The sequence below is a fragment of the Atheta coriaria genome, unplaced genomic scaffold (genome assembly GCF_025399875.1).
Source record: "Atheta coriaria isolate IRGN ID8LTWV9N9 unplaced genomic scaffold, Caltech_Dcor_3.1 hic_scaffold_5_pilon, whole genome shotgun sequence".
NCBI classification, from domain to species: Eukaryota; Metazoa; Arthropoda; class Insecta; order Coleoptera; family Staphylinidae; genus Dalotia; species Dalotia coriaria.
Window position 1 is genome coordinate 8,973,060 of NW_027045447.1, and position 16,812 is coordinate 8,989,871.

Here is a 16,812-nt window from a genome sequence, read left to right on the forward strand (position 1 = left end):
TCGCGCGGAAATTATGTCTGCGCTCGCGGTTGTTATAAAACGCCGACGCGCCAACTAAAGTGTAACCTTATTTATAACTTCGTTTTGCTGGCTTGCGCGTTGCTCGACAACAAATAAAAGCGGATGCATGGGGATGCAAGGGATGCGCTTACCTGATGGCGATGCATCGGTGCGTCTTTTATTAGATTAATAGATTGATGTCGGCGCTGTCTAACCGTCAACGATGTTAGCAACCCTTCAGTTATCACAACAACAATGGCGAGCCGCCGAGCCATCGAGATATGCATCTCATTCACACATTCGTTGCGCTACTTTCCTGTGAATCCTGAGCGGGGTATGGAAATGTAATTAAATTCGTGAGTGTCTAGTCAAAAACGTATTGATAGGGATCTTTTATTGTTGAAAATTTGCCACTGAAAAGTTGAATAATTGAGATGTTAATTCAATTGCAGAGAAGTAAAAAAAGGTTTTGAAGTTATTTTAATAACAATTGCATCAGAAAAATTATTTTAATTTACTACTACTAGAAAAACAACAAAAGATAATTTCGGGGACCAAAAAATTGTCAAATTTGGTTAATTTTTACAATTTTTCTCATAAAAAAACAAAATTTATCAAAAAATTTTAGGATTTTTTTGATTTTGAAGAAAGTATTGCATTTTATTTCATTCTGTTTCGATAAAATTAAATATTTCTGCATTATTAGTTTTTATTGAGTTTAACAAAAAAGAAATGAATTTGTCAAGATTTAAAAAAAAAAAAATTCTGAAATTCAGTTTTATTTTGTTTCGAATTTTGATATTTTTGCAACATTTAAAAAATGAATTTAATTTCAATTCCCATTCCAGATTGCTGATTCTAGATATTCCGCATTGAAGCGTCTCCAAGAAGCACGTGGAAACCTTCCCGCAGGATCCCGCCCAAGACAAGCAGAAGCAAAGAAAAAAAAAAGCGAGACGGACGAAGGAACACGAACGTGTATAGTTATTATAAAATTCCCAGCGCATACTGTCTGCATATACACAAAGAATTTCCCCCCCAGGAACACGATTTTCAATTTTACCTCTTCGGCTCTTCGGATGTGGATCTGGATCTCCGCGACTCGACGGCGGCGGGGTTGTCCGTGTGAGTGCTCGCCGTACGTGCGCGCTCCTTCGTTTGGTTCTTTTCGGTCGACTACGCGCTAGTCGCATAAAATAAAATCAATCGCCGGGTCACGTGCAGCTAACGTTTTAGGTTTGTGATATTTTACTTTGCCTTCGAGGCGCGGCCGCCTTCTTATTATTCAGGACGAGCGACGCCGCCACCACCGCCGCCTCCAAGCCGCTTACAGCTAGTTTACTTACTCTATTTCCAAATCAATATCATTTCGCTTTACTAGGATCACATATGAAATCAACCCAAAGAAAAAAAAATTATTTGATTCATTATTCAGTATACAGCTAATAACAAAAGTATTGATGTGTAGTAAATGTGTAGGGGTAGCAGGGGATGTTCCCTTGTAGATATTTCGTTTCGAAAGTGGCTGACATTATTTATCTTTCGCGACGCGAGGCTTTTGTCTGCCGCGAGGCATGCATAATCTAAATGGGCATCTCGAGCACTGCCGACGCATGGCGAGATGGCCGGGCGTGAATCAGCAGCGTTCTCGCTCGCCCGCTCCTTCGGGGGTTGCTAGCGAGCGTCCAATGCATCACGCCGGCGAGGGGTAGCGCCGCTCGATGCGGGGGATTATCCCATCGGCGTCGTCCAATAGTGGCTCGCGCCGCACAAAGCACGCACGAGCCCGCGCCGTACGTGTGGTCAGAGAGGGTGCTTGCGAGGGTGTGCACCCTATACTCCAACATCCCACACATACACATCCCTTCAACATCTCTGGAATAAAACCCGGGTTGTTAAAATGGACGCTGGAATATTTGAAAAATTATTTTTATTAATATAAACATGAAGTACATATTTGCAAAAAAATTTATATGAAAGTATAACAATATTAATTATATCAAGCGTATGTTAAATTCCATATCGAAGTGTTTCAGCATCCAAAATCTGTAAATAAAATAAAAACATTTAGAAACCCACCCAGGTGATTCTAAAATTTGTTTGCCCAGCGCTCTAACCGAGCATGAACAAATATTATGACTAAACAAAGGCGGCTCGCGCGCGCGTGGTGCCCAATGGGGCGGACGGCTTGACCATCGAAGGGAGTGAGCCTCGCGTGATTTATGAACTGTCGACCGACCTTCGGGCCGTTAAACCGGCTTCGCGCCTGGCATTACACGCGCGTCCATCCACTTTTTTGGTAATTAGACCCCAATGGACTCGTGCTGGGCCGGACTGTGGTCACCGTCACTCGCCACGCGACGTACGAGCTATTACAACATCCTCTCCAATCACATCATAAGTATGAAAAATGACGTTTTAATTTTGTTCTTTGACTGAATCGCAGAAGGTGTTAGCTTTGGCAACATGTGTGGAGGAAGTTTCCGCATGGTTGTGCTGCAAGGAGCACGTAGGTTGCAAGTGAACACGAACACGACTCGCTGAGCATATTAGTAAGGCGCATCTCCTGGTTACCAATTGGTATTTAGCGTGTTGCAGCCGGATATGCGCGATGTGGGGAGTGAGGGGGGCGGTGGTTGGGTTGCTGGTATGCCACCCAACTAATTAGTCTACGGTGGCAGCTAATTAACTCGCTGCCGCGCTGTCTGCAAGCAACTGTAATCAGCATGTCGTGCGACATACACACACATGATAACAACCCATGTCACTCATGCTTTCTACCGTGCAAAATTTTGGAATGCTGAATAAGGCTGCAAGGAATCTTGCTTGCTCTAAATCTGTCAGAAATTATAGCTCTACACGTTTGTAACGAATTTTGGTTTGTTGCTGCGTTAAGGCCCTAACGTTTTTACTATTCTAGCTGGTATGGTTTTATATCAACTGGCTTAGAGGTTAATTTGCATTCGAAAAGATTTTCAGGTAGGAAAACCACAAAAAAAAGTTTCGATTCGAATCCGTTCGGGACGAACGCACAATTCGGAACAGTTGCATCGTCGCGCCGAAATTTGCATACACACATCTGGCATGTGTATGCTCGCAAATACCCAACCTAACTACCTGGCCGAAAAAGGGTTTTCGGGCGCATGCAGATCGTGATTGGACTCGCAAGTAGCGCGAACGCGAGCGCCCAGGCACAGATGTCAAACGGAGATAACGCGGGCGCTTTTCCTCCACACACACCATGCCATGAAGGGTCTCTCGACGGGCGCCCGAATTATACATGCGCGTCGCGCGAGTATATAATTTGGTTACAGCATTTGCATATGGCGGTCGTGGAGTGGATGCCCCCTTCGCCGCTCTCTTAACACATCGCACATCAGCTCCCAACTGCGAACTGCGAATGTGAATGTGCCCGGGCTAGTATTCATCCTGAATATGTGTGTGTGTGTGTGTGGGGTGGGATGCGGAAATGCTTGCCAGTCTTCCTGCGTGCGGAAGATAGCCCAAGGGGGTGTGCGGATTTGCCCGCAGCCATGACGCGATGTCAAGTTTGACGGCGGGTTTGGGGGCGGCGGCGGCGGCCGTGTGCGAGGGTGTGGGGTACACTGCGGAGCGGCTCTCGAAGCGGCGGCTAATGGCGCGTCTTTGTCGTCCGACCAGTCGGCCTGCTGCGTACTGGCGACCAGGACGCGCCTGCCGTCCCTACGCCGCGCGCAGGGCCGCTGTACACCGCCGCCGCCGCCGGGGGCCACGCGGGATACACTGATGGATGACTTCACATATTGATCAATACCTTAGCACTTCGTGCGAACCACGCATGAACACACCCTTAATCATCCACCTCGAGATACTCATAGTGGTTGCAAACAACGAAAAAAATTTATATCAACAACAAAATACCAAGAATAGAAAGGAAGAAAGAAGAAGTAAACTGGAGTAGATTATAAATTGTAAGATTTTGTATTCGTAGATGAATGAAAGCAAAAGTGCAGTTGAAAGAAAATTACCATTCGTAAATAAACTCGAGTTGGCACAACGCGCGTTCAGCGCAAAGAATAATATAGCGTCTTGTGCTCGGAGGCGGCGCGCTGCAAATCAGCTGAGCTACTACTTTGTTAACTGGGTGTCGGGCGCGTGTTTCGCGCGAGCGTCTTTTTCAAGCACTAAAACAAAGTTGGAATTTTAAACAGCAATTTAGCGCTCGGTTCGCGCGCGCACGCCAACTTTTTTCCGCGAAACCACCTCCTGGCTGCAGTGTCGGGAAAGAAAATAAAGAAAGCCGTAAAGAACCCTGACCTAGCCCTACTACACTCCGGCGAGAGTAAAACGAGCGCGGCGCGTCGTCGTCTCATTCATAATTAGCGCGCGTTTTTAAACGCGCCGACGACGACGACGACGGAGGCGGCGGCACGCCGTCTGTGACGTCACGCGAAAGAAATTACTCGCGCCCTCGAACTTCCGCGCCACGGTCGTGCATGAATAAGAAATTAAAAGTCTTCTAATTTGTTTACAAGGCCAAACGAGAGCAAGATTTACGACTTTATCGCCGCTGTTTTTTCCCCTCTCACACACAAAGTAAAAGTTGATAGTGAATATTATGAAGAAGGGTAGTCACCCCAAGGTGACCCCGAGTGGAACTACCTGCTACGACCCTTGACCCGACTCGCCCCTTGCTGGTCATCCCTAGACCAGTGGGGTGGGCAGTGTCCAGCTAGGGCCGCATGCGCTAATCGATACAGGGGCGCCGACCAACGTCGCGACGCCCCATTGGCCAAACTGACGCTCCCCTCTCCCTGAACCCCTCATGCCCGCACGCAACCACCACCTCGCGCAGCATCCCGGTAATTACCCCTAGTCCTCTAGTCCTGCAACACACACGTACGGTCGCCGCAGCCGCTACGCGAGCGAGATGATAAATAACCTCGACAGGGAAATGCTCTCAATGCGGTGGAATGATTAATTAGCCGCGCGCCGTGCTGGCTCGTAATGAATACGACGCGAAACAACGCTACAAGGCTCGCAACGAACAAGAAACAAGACATTACCCAGTTTTAGCTATACAGGCGTTACAGCGAGGGAGATTCGGTTTCAGTTTGCTGTAGATGTTTCTGTTTCGGATGTAGATGCCTGATTCTCCTTAGGGTTACTCGATGGAACGTCCTTTGTTACCAGTTCAACTCCGTCCTGGGCATTCTCAGACCATCCGCGGCTCTGGTCTTCCAATTTCTTCTTTTCAGCTTCGCGTTTTTTCTGTTCTTCGATTTCAAAGTAGTATTTTGGAGTTGTTATGCCCAATGCAGAAGCTAACCACTCTCCCACGTAGTCACATCCTGCTAATGCAGAACTTCCAGCTGCCCAGGCCATGTGGGTTGTCCATGGACCCCATGACAAAGTTTTCTAAAGAGTAAATACATATTTCTTTTTTGTGTAATATAAAAATTGAGTATTTGGACATACAACTGACACCTAGCGTTGAATCGATAGCAGTTTCTATTGGAGTGTTATGAGCCATCTGGCGGTGAGAGTATGAACTTACCGGATCGACAACTGGTTCTGGTTGTTTCACGTCAGCCTGCTCCAGTTCGTCATCGCTGTATTCTTCCAGCGTGCCGTCACAAAAGTGCAAGATTCTTTTGGGTACTTTTACCTGCACCGAAGCTGTATCATCCATTTCGGCGTTGTTAAGATTTGTGTCCACTGGTTTCACTAATTTCGGCATTTCTACGCAGTTCACTTTTAACACCCACAATAAACGTAAACAAACTAAGGTGAGTCAATTTTCGTTACCAAGGCTTCTGTAATTTCAGCTCACAGCGCTACCTATTTGTGCTATTGAAAAGTATAAAGATTGCGTTCGTTGGTTTTGCTATTCAAGTTAGTACTGGTAGTTGAGAGTAGGTGGTCGACAGGGAGAACTTTTTGTTTTGTTTTAAAGTATGACCAGGTGAGTTCTCACCGCCAGATGTGCCTTACTGCCGGTAACCGTTCCAGATACGCGCGGAGATAAGTTGGTCTGTGACCTCTCGCGATGAACGGTCTTCGTTAGTTGGTCGCATTCTGCTCCGCCGTTCGCACCGTCCGACACATCCGGAGCCGCGTACAAAAGCCGCGCGCGTCGCGCACCGACATTTGATTACCTTCGTTGTGTTCCGGACGATTGTTCTTTTATATAAAACGCACGCACGCAGTGCGAAACAACGCGCGAGTTACCAAGCGAATCAAACAAACCAACAAGTTAAAATGCCGTCCACTGAACGGACGACTTTGTCGCGCATCCAGCAGGAGATCCAGGACGTCATGAAGCGCGAGCGTGAATTGAAAAAACTCAATAACCTCAACGACAACAACAACAATTCAGACGAAGACGATGTTGACGGTAGTGTTGAACAAAAGCCCACATTGGTGCGCATTCAGGAGGAGATCGAAAACGTAATGGCACGCGAACGCGAACTGAAAAAGTCCCAGAACAATGGATTTCCTAATAACAACAACAACAACATCAACCAATTCGATAACAATGAGGACTCTGCAGGCGAAGACCTCAACGGGGATCACACGGATCGCAGCAGTAACCACAGCTTGACATCGGACTCCGCATCAAAGAGCGACGAAATCGAATCCAGCCTGAATCACAATCAACGCCAGCATCAATCATTGGAAAACGGTCACTCCAACACCGGAAGTAACACACGGCAGGAGGGTAGTATTAGCGTTCGCGCACCACTGCTGCGCGCAAAGTCAACTCCCACGTTGGCGGATGCCGTTGCCCTCGCAACCAAACCACATTTCCGCCGGTTGATATCCACTAACCCTAACAAGGGCGTAATGCACCGCTTCATAAAGTCACGCGGTAAGCTCCAAAACTTGACCTCTAACATCATCGCGCAAAACAAGCAATCAAACCTACCCAAAACACCGTTTATTAACGGTCCCACTCCGAATGGATTCAGTCAAAATATAGATAGTTACGAATTAGCCCCACCGAAAGTCATTCAAGGACAACGCCTGCGTAAAAATTTCATCCCGACAGAGAAAAAGATCCAACAGGACATCGAGGCTACATTCAAACGTGAAACCGAACTTAAAAATATTCGCCAATCACAAGGAAATCTTGCTTTGTTAGACGATGCGGATTTAGATGCACCTTTGGAGAATTATGGGCTTAGAGCATCGAAATCAATGGCGCAGTTATACTCCTCCGATGACACTTTAGATGAACCTTCACCAGTTGATTCAGCACCGTCCAGTTTGAAAACAGCTAAATCCCTGGCGCAATTGTGTGATGCCAAGGACGAAGAGGTCACTTCACCGCAAGCGCTTATCACGCACTTCCAGCAGATGATAATAAAAAATCAGGAGTCCAATCGTGCTTAAATCCTATCTGTAAAATAAATTTAAAAACAACAAAAAAATTACATATTCGACAAAAACGGCGGTGAGTGATACGTTATCAGCATTTGGTGGAGTTAATCACGCGCCGAACAGTCGCTGATAATGTCATATATCGACGATCGATACAATGATAAATTTGGTGATGTAATGCGTGAGAAATTCGTCCACCTTTCAACAACCATCTAGTTTAATTTTATACTTATATCATTCAAGCGTGATTCCTATTTGTTTAATTTAATTTCGAGGACGAACTAATAGGCTTAATATTTATATATCAAATGTATAGTTTATTTTCTTCGCATAGCAATTTTGTATACAGAAATATTCTTCTTAGGTTGTAATTTATTTAAATTGTTACATAGAGTTATAAATATTGTTGTTGAAATGTGAAATTATAAAAAAATGTAAAATATAAAAAACAAAAACATAACAAACATACAAGTGGGTACTTATTTTGGTGTTTGTTGATGATGTTGAGTTAAAATATAAATATAAATGGCGTGTGTGTTGAAAGTTAATAAATTCGTGTGCGGATTTTTAATGGATACGTATTGCAATTGCACAACATTGTTACTTGTGCCCTCATAAAACTATTGCGTCAATTTAATGAGTGCGACATTAATGTGTGCTTAGGTTTTATCTCTTTCAATATCACGAGCAAGTACGATATTGTTGCATTGGGTATTTTTTACATATAGATATGGATGCCAATAATAACCTGCACGGTGTCTGTGATAAGACTGGATTTTTACAGTTTTTGCAACCTGCGTAAATGTATCAGTTTGGAAAACACTCATTACGCAAGCAGAGGTATATGCGTATGTAGGTAATACTCATGTGCGAATGTAAATTATGTCTAAATTAAACTTTCTCAAATTTACGCTAGTTGATATTTGGTACGAGTACAAGTATAGTTATCTGAATGTTGTATGAGTATGAGGAATATCAGATTTGATAATATTTGGTTGTTGTTTGTATAGAGGCTAATTATTGGTTTGGTAATTAAGGAAACATTTTTGCTTGTTTATATTACGTAGGTTTTCTTATCTTGTAGTGGCAAATTACACTTTCGGGGAATACTATTTTAAAAAATCAATTAACGCGACATCAAACGGAAATTTGCTAAGTGCGCCAAGCATTTTTAAATAAATATTGATACATTTTTAGGAAAGATTATCTAATTAGTCGAAATTTGTGTGAATTTTATAAATGATTTTAGCTTTTTTTAAACTAGTAATTTGCTTTAAACCAGGTTTTCCACCTTTTTTTACTCCGATTGCGAAATTTTTGTTTGTTTGTGGACATGCACAGATTCATGAACCACAGGTTTCAATTTTTTGCTTTATACGTATCTATTTATGGTTTATTTTTTATTTTAAAAGTTGAATTGAGTAAAGAATACGTAATTTATGACATTAAATCATATTTTACTTTATTTTTATGTTTTACACGATGCCCTCGAGACGAAACATGTCAAACTTGAACCAAAATAAGTAATTCATGATATTTTTGAAACAAAATAAAATTAAAAATTACATATTTTTCTTTTAATGGATAATTACGGCCGGTAATCTACTCATCATCGACATTTAACATAAAATCGATAAATAGATAAATAATTGCTCATATCATATCATCTACTTTACCAAAAACTGATAATTAACGATATAATTGTTCACATTTTCGCATATTTCTACATATATAGTCAAAACTACCTAGATGCTTACAACACTTGTTATTAATGAGAATATAATTCATAATTATCATTAATTTTAAATGCGAAACGAGAGCGCAATCGCTTAAATAATACCAAACTCCAAATACGATTTTTTTTTTATTTTCTATTGTAATCCCATGCGCCAAGGTTTGATGACATTCCAACCATGCCAGATGAAATCATTGTCGATTTTACCACATTGTACCTCGTGTAAGTACACACGCTGTACAAGTACGTAGTTCACATACGCATGAGTATTCGCATTCGCGCATTCACACATGCCGGCAAACCCAATTAGCCATTTATAGTTTTATGGTCTTTTAAAGCGGCGACTGTCTAGTTGAGAATGCGCCAGTATTCGCGATTATGTGAAATGCGATGCGAAACGTTCGCTCGCATTGCTGTAATTTCGCTTTTTTACAGCTTTTACGGGCCAGATTGACTCAATCAACTTGGTTTGATCGACGAGATGTAAAGGTGCGTGCGTTTTATATACGCAACAAAGTAATCAAACTATAAAACACGATATATTTATGTTCCAAGTGTATAAACTATGATATTTTAAATGCGTGCATATTTGGCATTCGTTTGTTATCTTGTAATTTTGTATTATCACATTTGTAGAATACTATTATTAAATTTTCGCAGAAATCAAAAATATTGAGTAGAAGATAAAAAACTGGAAAAAAAATTAAAAGTTATAATTTTTATTTATTAGATGATAGAAACATTTGATAAAAGTGTATTGAAATGTACATTTTGCTTCCCAGAGAGATTTCGAAAACAATTAAAGTGAATGGCAGTCGTTTTGTAAAAAAGTTATTTTTTGTAATTAAAAAAACTACATTTACAATGCTTTGATGCGCAAATATCTTATATTTACGCGCTGTTATTTTAATAATATCAGGATTAATTCATCTGTCAGATAATTTACAAAATGTGCATCATGAGATCAGCAATTTTCATCGTATAGATTAAATATTTATACAATAATTTAAAATTTAAAAAATATAAGTAAATATTCAATCAAAAACAAACAGATCAACGAATTAGAATTTTCCAAAACCAAATTTATCTTAAAATATCATTGGAATTTGAAGTACAAAGTTTCCGAAAGCAAACACTGGCGTCCGCTTGAGAATTATTATAATTAGAAGCAATTTGGCGCTGGAATGCGAATGCTGATAATTTAATATCGATTATTGTTTTTTCGAGCGATCGCGCGCGTGAGCGTGCGTGCGTGTAGAGAGCATCGTGACACTTTAATTCGAGCGAAACCGCGGCGGCGGCGCTGATTTATGTGACACATATTCTGCGCGCGGGCTCTCCGTTAAACCATCATTTTTTAAACACAACAACAACCAAAACAGCAACAACAAAAAACGCAGTCACCTTGAACAGTTCGAAAACCGAGACGCGTTCTTCGCCGCGATGCTGGCTGGCTGATCGTGTAGCATGTATGTATGGCCTGCGATGACCCCGATTGCGAGATTCCTCCGCAAGAGATTAAAGTAACGCTCGAGAGGCAGAAAAAAACTGCAAAGAAGAAAATAAAAAATGAGGAGAAAGACAACGCAAGGAAAAAGGTAAACAAATGAGAGGCTACTGTTACTCTTAGTATGTCAATTTGGAAATTTTAAGGTTAATATCATTGTAATATTTAAATTATTGCTTAAATACTATAGAAGGTAAAGAGAAAATTATATTTCCATATGGAGTAATAATTAATTAATGCAACAAATTCATAATTTAGTGATTTTAGGCAGTTGAATATTAAAAGTTATATAGAAATTTATTCAAATTTAATTTTAATTGTGTTCAAGTCACAATTTTTAATATTTTAATAGTTATTGTGCTATTCGAGACATAGACGAATCCAAAAAATCGTCGATCATCAAAATCGGTTCAGCCATTCTTGAGTTATAATTGTTGTAACTAACACGACTTATTTTAAACTGCGCTTTTTCTAAGTCAAACCATATCTTAACTATGTGAACTGTATCCATCATCATCATTAACAGCAAATCAGCACATCACGATTTGAAAACAATCGGTAAACAACTATACTCGTACGCTAGTTCTAGTAGAACTTGAAGATTCAGCGCAAAACGTCGGTATTAACTGCTTCGCGTGTTATGTGTTCTCGAGAGCGTGCGTGTGAGAGAAAGTTTTTCGCCCGTCGGAATCTCGCGTTCTAAAGCGAATTGGAAGCGCATTTCTGCATTTCTTTCTCTCCAAACAATGCCGGTTACAAAACGACCAGCGTCGCTCGTAAAACCTGACAATCGACACAATGCGCACCATGCAAACACGCGCAATGCGCGCGTTAATTGCTCAATGAAATGGAGTGTTTGACGTGCAAAAAACCATAATAAGAAGTCGTCGTTTTCTAGATTCTGTACTAAAAATGAAACAATGCGTGTGTGAAAATGTGAACGTTTGAATACAAGTCAAGAGATACCTGTTGGTATGCACTAGTTAAGGAGAAAGACAAAAATATTTTTAAAGAAAAAAATAAATTTTACGTTGAATAATAGAGTGTTATAAAGTAGTATAACCCCTTAAGAATAAGTTGAGTTAGTGTTTGGTGTTGTTACATAGTTGGGGCCATTGTTACCATTCAGAATTTCCAAAAGTTATAAAACAAAACTGAATTAAACTAAATTTAACATTTAAATCAATTAAAATTAAAGTTAACAAACGTTCTCAAGGTTTCGTTTTTTAATTCGTCGTTTATTAACTACTTAATTGATTATTCTTTTGAACAATTAATTTACAATAAAAATTTCAACAATAGTTTTTTTGCAAAATTGAGTTTATTTTCTATATAATTATACATAATATACATATAAATAATTAATCAGCAACATCTTGCTTGAAAATAAACTCTTTTTTGTATCCTTTGCCTCCCCAGCAACTTTTCTCACACGTATAAACCGCCAGCACCCCAAAATCGAGTTCATGCTCATTAACAGTCGCTAAAAATTGCGGCATCACTTGAAACTCGAACCTTCTCCTCGCGCCGCACTCACATTGCGGAACTTCCTCGGGTCTCGGCGTTTCGGCGATCCACAATGGTTCACCATCGCGTTCGTATCGCAAAACTTGCTCTGGATTGCAGTCGACTCGCTTCCGGAAACGCGTGAAAGTCCTATCACCGTCGACAGCTGCGTGCCGGTCCAACTCGCTCTCCTCGACGTCCGCCAGCTCGCCACCTGTCGCCCGCTGTAGCTCATCACAAGCGCGCAACTGCTCCTCGACGTCCACTTCCTGCTTCGCCTCGAGCTCCTCCGGTTCGATGACGAGTTCGAATTCCTTCAACAGGTGCACCGAACTTTTACCAGCACCGTTATCGGAAGAAGTATCACTGCATGTGGTTTTATGTGATTCCTTCCAGTGGAGGACTTGATGCTGGCGACTGCAGTAGGGTGTCTTGCACTTCCCGCAGGATTTTTCTGCTCCGCAGCCGCATAATGCGCATAGTTTTTGCCATTGTTGTGGGTTGAATGTTGTTGGTGTGTCTTCCGGTGGTGGATCGAATGAGTAATAGTCGTTGAGTCGTGGTAAATTGTCCCTGAAGACCGCGAACGTTGTGTTGTCGTTCTTCTTGCAGCATGTCGCATTCCTGCACGCGAAAATGTATACGCTTCGGTGGAAATTGTTCTCGCAATCTTCGTGTGGAGCGTAAACTTGGCACAGAAACGTCTTTGGGTTGGAACATACCGTGCACTGGAGTGTTTCCGCGTTTGGAAGGTCCTTAAGGGATAACCATGCTGGTTTTCCGCCGAGTTTTGAAGGAAATTGCGTACTCAGGAGCCGCCAGGGCTCGCAGGGCTCTGCAAAACCGATGTCTACACGTGACATTGTTGTTGTTTTAGGTTAGAATAAGGTAAACTACTCCACATTTATTTTTTATTAAAGGAATAATTTAAATTAATGAAATGAAATTGTTTATTCTTTCATTTCTGTAAATAGGTTAATATAAAATTACTCTTTGAAATTTAAATGCTCGAAAAAGTGTTGAAAACATTTAATTTCTTTGAAACAATCTAGTTATATTCTCAGTGGAGCTCAAATTATGTTGGTAATTCTGATAATAGTTCAGGAATGGACTTCCGGAGCTACTTATTAGATATTATAACATTTACTTCAATTAAACAATTAACAGTTTTAAAATTTAAGTTAATTTTACAATTTATAATTTCAAATATTTTAATACAAATAATTTTATACTAAATTTATATAAAAATAAACTAAAAGTTTATAATACGTTTCTGACTAAAAAGAAATATCGTTTCAGATTACATATTCAGATGGCGCTTGCCCCGCACTTGCGCACCAAGCACTGCTACCAAACTTCAAAATCTAGGGGAATTCGTTGTTGCTTATGATGAATTGACAAGTGACAACGTGTCCTTTCACTTTCAGTAATTTAGTCATACGTGCATCTTGTTAATTTTCTCATCGACGACGACCAAATTTTGTTTTAACGCCTCATCGCTTACGTATAATGGAGACGAAACCGACGAAGGCCGAAATTGAGGCAGTCTTTACCCGTCTACGCTCGATACCAGCGAACAAGGTACAAGAAATGGTTATTTTTGGGCGTTTGTAAATCTCCATCAAAAACATATGTAAACATTTTAACATCTCATGTAATCTCTTATATTTCTTACATTCAGGTGTGTTTCGATTGTAACGCTAAAAATCCAACATGGTCATCTGTGACTTACGGCGTTATCATCTGTTTGGACTGCTCAGCAGTGCACAGAAACTTGGGAGTTCATTTAACATTTGTCAGGTCAACACAGCTGGACACTAATTGGACATGGGTACAGTTGAGGCAGATGCAACTTGGTGGCAATAATAATGCTGTAAGTTCTACAACTTGTCAGAGGTACGGATCTTAACCTGTTGTATTTGCAGCAACAATTTTTCCAACAACACAATTGTGTGACTACTGATGCCACTAAGAAGTACAACTCTAGGGCTGCACAACTTTACAGGGACAAATTACATCATCTGGCACTGAATGCAGTTAAAAACAATTCTGAGGTAACTGTACTTTCTTTAAACATTGCAATTGTCTCCATTGTACATTGTTTATTGTTGATATTATGCAGCCCAGTTTGTTTAAAAACTGTTTTTTATTTAGATTAGCAGTTTGCTGATTGATAGCAAGCATTCCAAGGTAGGCTTTAGTTTATTGGTTAGCTGGGTTTAATTTTTGCTGACAATTTACTTTCATCATCATAGAATATAATAAGTTGTCATTACAAACATTCATTTCAAATTGTCTATGCTTGAATCAACATTTTTGGGTAATCAACTAAAACCATGTGCAGTTGTGTTCACTGTATTTGTTAACAATATGTATTAACATGTAGTTTGTTTGTTCATTAACACACAGCTTCACATAAACGCGTACGTCGAGGAGAAGGTTGAGGAGAAAGAGGTGGATTTCTTCAGCGAGCACGAAAAATTTGCCACTGCTTCGGAAAACACTGGGATTAGTCAAGAAATTAAAGAATCCAAAGTAGGTTACTATAATTTTGCTTCAAACTAATTTCATAAGATTAATTCATTCATATTTTGGAAAAAAATAGTAGTTTAATGGTGGGACATTTTTTAGGTTGTTGCGAAACAGGAACCAATTCAGAATGATCAGAAACTGGATGGTCCAAAAGTTGATTTTTCAACTGCTGCCGATGCAGGTGAAGTTAGAAAAAGTACGATTGGTATTCGGAAAGTGCAACCAAAGAAATCGGGGGTAAGCATTCAATTCAAGAAATTTGTTTGAAAACTTATTAATTATTTTTACTTTTTTAAAAGTTGGGAGCTAAAAAGGGAGGTCTTGGTGCAACTAAAGTGAAAACCAACTTTGCTGACATTGAACGCGAAGCAGAACTAGCCGAAGAATCGCGCCTACGCGCCCAGGAAGAGGTCGTCAAGCAAGCGGCCATTACCGTCCAGGAAAAGATTGAACAGCAGGCGGCGATGCGACTGGCATATCAAGATTTAAGCGCGCAACAGACGAAGAAAGAAGAAATGATGAAGAAGACAGATCCGCGCAAAGCCGAACAGATGGAGCGACTTGGTATGGGTGTAAATAATCGTACCGGTGTCAGCCACTCGATGCTCACTGAGATGAAAACCATTGAGCAAGAGAATCTGCAATCGACGCCAAGTAGTCTTGGATCGCTGGGAAAACTGCGCTTAGACGACAACGGGTTCGACAGTTACAACTACACGTTTAGCATGAATCGAAATGCAAGTGGCGGTTTTTCCAGCAGCAAAGATTACTTCGCTGATATGAAGGATTTTAACAGCAGTAGCAACTCTAGCAACCAACAAGATCTGTGGGTCATTGTCGATGATCCACCTAGTAGCAAACCTACGAAATATGATTATGACAAACCAGGTTGGTGCAATATAATTTGAATCTGCGTACTTCTAAAACGTAATTATTAATTAATTTTTAGTGGAGAGAGAAAGAGAAAGGGATAGAACACCAAAGAAAACTTACGATGATGTCGGCACTGGTGATGCAGCTCAAAAGAAATTTGGCAACGCAAAAGGCATTTCTTCTTCGCAGTACTTTGACGACGGTGTAAAGGACTACGAGACACAGGCGAATTTGAATCGCTTCCAAGGCTCTTCCAGCATATCGTCATCGGACTTTTTTGGCACAGGCGGTCAATGTAACTAGTGATTGCTGGTTGACGTTATTTTTTTGTTTATGTTTTCATTTTGTAGCCAACCATCCGAATAATTCGTTCCAAGCGCCCGACCTCGAGGACGTGCGTGAGAGCGTCCGCCAGGGCGTCACCAAAGTGGCGGGCAAACTCAGCTCGCTGGCCAACGGCGTCATGTCCTCGCTGCAGGACAAATACGGTTACTAGTGTATAGTTTAAGCGTTATTATACCAGTTTATAACCGATTGTGTCGCGACGCCTACATTGCCAACGATGACGTCGCACACATCCTAGGGACAAAGTTAATGATAAAGAAATACTGGGCCGAAACTGTAAGATAACTTGTTACATTTTAAGACTTATTCACGCGAGATATTGAATGCTAATTCAATCCAATCCAGGACGCTTTTTTGACTTGTGTAGAAGTTTTTAATTTGTACAAAACAACGTGACTTGTCGAAACGGACGACATTCTCTCGCACATCCTCTTGCAATATTTATTGATTATTGTGCAATGTGCCTTGAGAAGGAACGTCAACCAATCATGTAAAGTGTTGCTGTTTATTTCCCCAACTTACGAGCGCGGGCGATATGAATACTGCATATACGGAGTAAAATTTAGTGCAATTAGAGTTTAGGGCATCTCGAGCGTTTTATTATTATTCATTGATTGAACTTTGTAAAATACAGAAAATTATAACATATTTGAAAAGTGAGTGCATTTAAAGAGGGGGTGTGCCATTGTGTGATCCTGCTGAGGTTTTTCTCATCAAGGTTTAAATTATATTTTAATCTTAGCTTTTTCTTTGTGTCTGTTGTATTATTATCTTATTTAATTGAATGCACCTAACACAATGGTTTGATAGCACGTTTTTAGCATCTTTTGTTTGTGAATTATATGGAACATTAAAACTTGAATTAAGATTTTTTGCTCACTAGTTTCTTATTTGCTACTGACGATAGCTGAAATTATTTGTGTTTTGGTGAAGTTTTAAACATTATACAAAA

General features: G+C 40.7%; 4 protein-coding genes across 6 annotated transcripts; 2 read left to right on the plus strand and 2 right to left on the minus strand.

Moving 5' to 3' along the window:
• Nucleotides 1–1,913: 1,913 nt before the first annotated feature.
• Nucleotides 1,914–5,719, minus strand: LOC135791487 (protein FAM177A1). The gene is made up of 3 exons (XM_065301876.1): nucleotides 5,537–5,719; nucleotides 5,046–5,397; nucleotides 1,914–2,046 (listed from the first exon to the last, which is right to left on the minus strand). Exons 1-2 carry the CDS (start codon nucleotides 5,717–5,719, stop codon nucleotides 5,089–5,091), a joined length of 492 nt encoding a protein of 163 aa, XP_065157948.1. The 3' UTR covers nucleotides 1,914–2,046; nucleotides 5,046–5,088.
• ArfGAP3 (ADP-ribosylation factor GTPase activating protein 3) lies at nucleotides 5,631–16,731 on the plus strand. Of its 3 annotated transcripts, XM_065301870.1 has the most exons (10): nucleotides 5,631–5,768; nucleotides 13,410–13,691; nucleotides 13,792–13,983; nucleotides 14,036–14,164; nucleotides 14,265–14,300; nucleotides 14,520–14,645; nucleotides 14,742–14,879; nucleotides 14,942–15,530; nucleotides 15,592–15,810; nucleotides 15,866–16,731. In XM_065301870.1, exons 2-10 carry the CDS (start codon nucleotides 13,620–13,622, stop codon nucleotides 16,009–16,011), a joined length of 1,647 nt encoding a protein of 548 aa, XP_065157942.1. In that variant the 5' UTR covers nucleotides 5,631–5,768; nucleotides 13,410–13,619; the 3' UTR covers nucleotides 16,012–16,731. The 3 variants fall into 3 exon arrangements, with proteins under 3 accessions (XP_065157942.1, XP_065157945.1, XP_065157943.1); XM_065301873.1 differs by lacking the exon at nucleotides 14,520–14,645; XM_065301871.1 differs by lacking the exon at nucleotides 14,265–14,300.
• Nucleotides 5,820–7,833, plus strand: mdu (mitotic spindle positioning protein meduse). The gene has a single exon (XM_065301874.1). The coding sequence runs from the start codon at nucleotides 6,241–6,243 to the stop codon at nucleotides 7,372–7,374; it is 1,134 nt and encodes a 377-aa protein (XP_065157946.1). The 5' UTR covers nucleotides 5,820–6,240; the 3' UTR covers nucleotides 7,375–7,833.
• Nucleotides 11,906–13,171, minus strand: Zfrp8 (Zinc finger protein RP-8). Its single transcript, XM_065301875.1, has one exon. The coding sequence runs from the start codon at nucleotides 12,971–12,973 to the stop codon at nucleotides 11,966–11,968; it is 1,008 nt and encodes a 335-aa protein (XP_065157947.1). The 5' UTR covers nucleotides 12,974–13,171; the 3' UTR covers nucleotides 11,906–11,965.
• Nucleotides 16,732–16,812: the final 81 nt, after the last annotated feature.

Excerpts from the sequence above, each read along its gene's own strand:
- mdu (XM_065301874.1), top strand. The coding sequence starts at position 6,241 with ATGCCGTCCACTGAACGGACGACTTTGTCGCGCATCCAGCAGGAGATC.
- ArfGAP3 (XM_065301870.1), top strand. The coding sequence starts at position 13,620 with ATGGAGACGAAACCGACGAAGGCCGAAATTGAGGCAGTCTTTACCCGT. Across the intron at positions 14,301-14,519 it reads TTGATAGCAAGCATTCCAAG|CTTCACATAAACGCGTACGT; the intron begins GTAGGCTTTAGT and ends ATTAACACACAG. Across the intron at positions 15,811-15,865 it reads TTTTGGCACAGGCGGTCAAT|CCAACCATCCGAATAATTCG; the intron begins GTAACTAGTGAT and ends TTCATTTTGTAG.
- LOC135791487 (XM_065301876.1), bottom strand. The coding sequence starts at position 5,719 with ATGCCGAAATTAGTGAAACCAGTGGACACAAATCTTAACAACGCCGAA. Across the intron at positions 5,398-5,536 it reads CAGAACCAGTTGTCGATCCG|AAAACTTTGTCATGGGGTCC; the intron begins GTAAGTTCATAC and ends TTTACTCTTTAG.
- Zfrp8 (XM_065301875.1), bottom strand. The coding sequence starts at position 12,973 with ATGTCACGTGTAGACATCGGTTTTGCAGAGCCCTGCGAGCCCTGGCGG.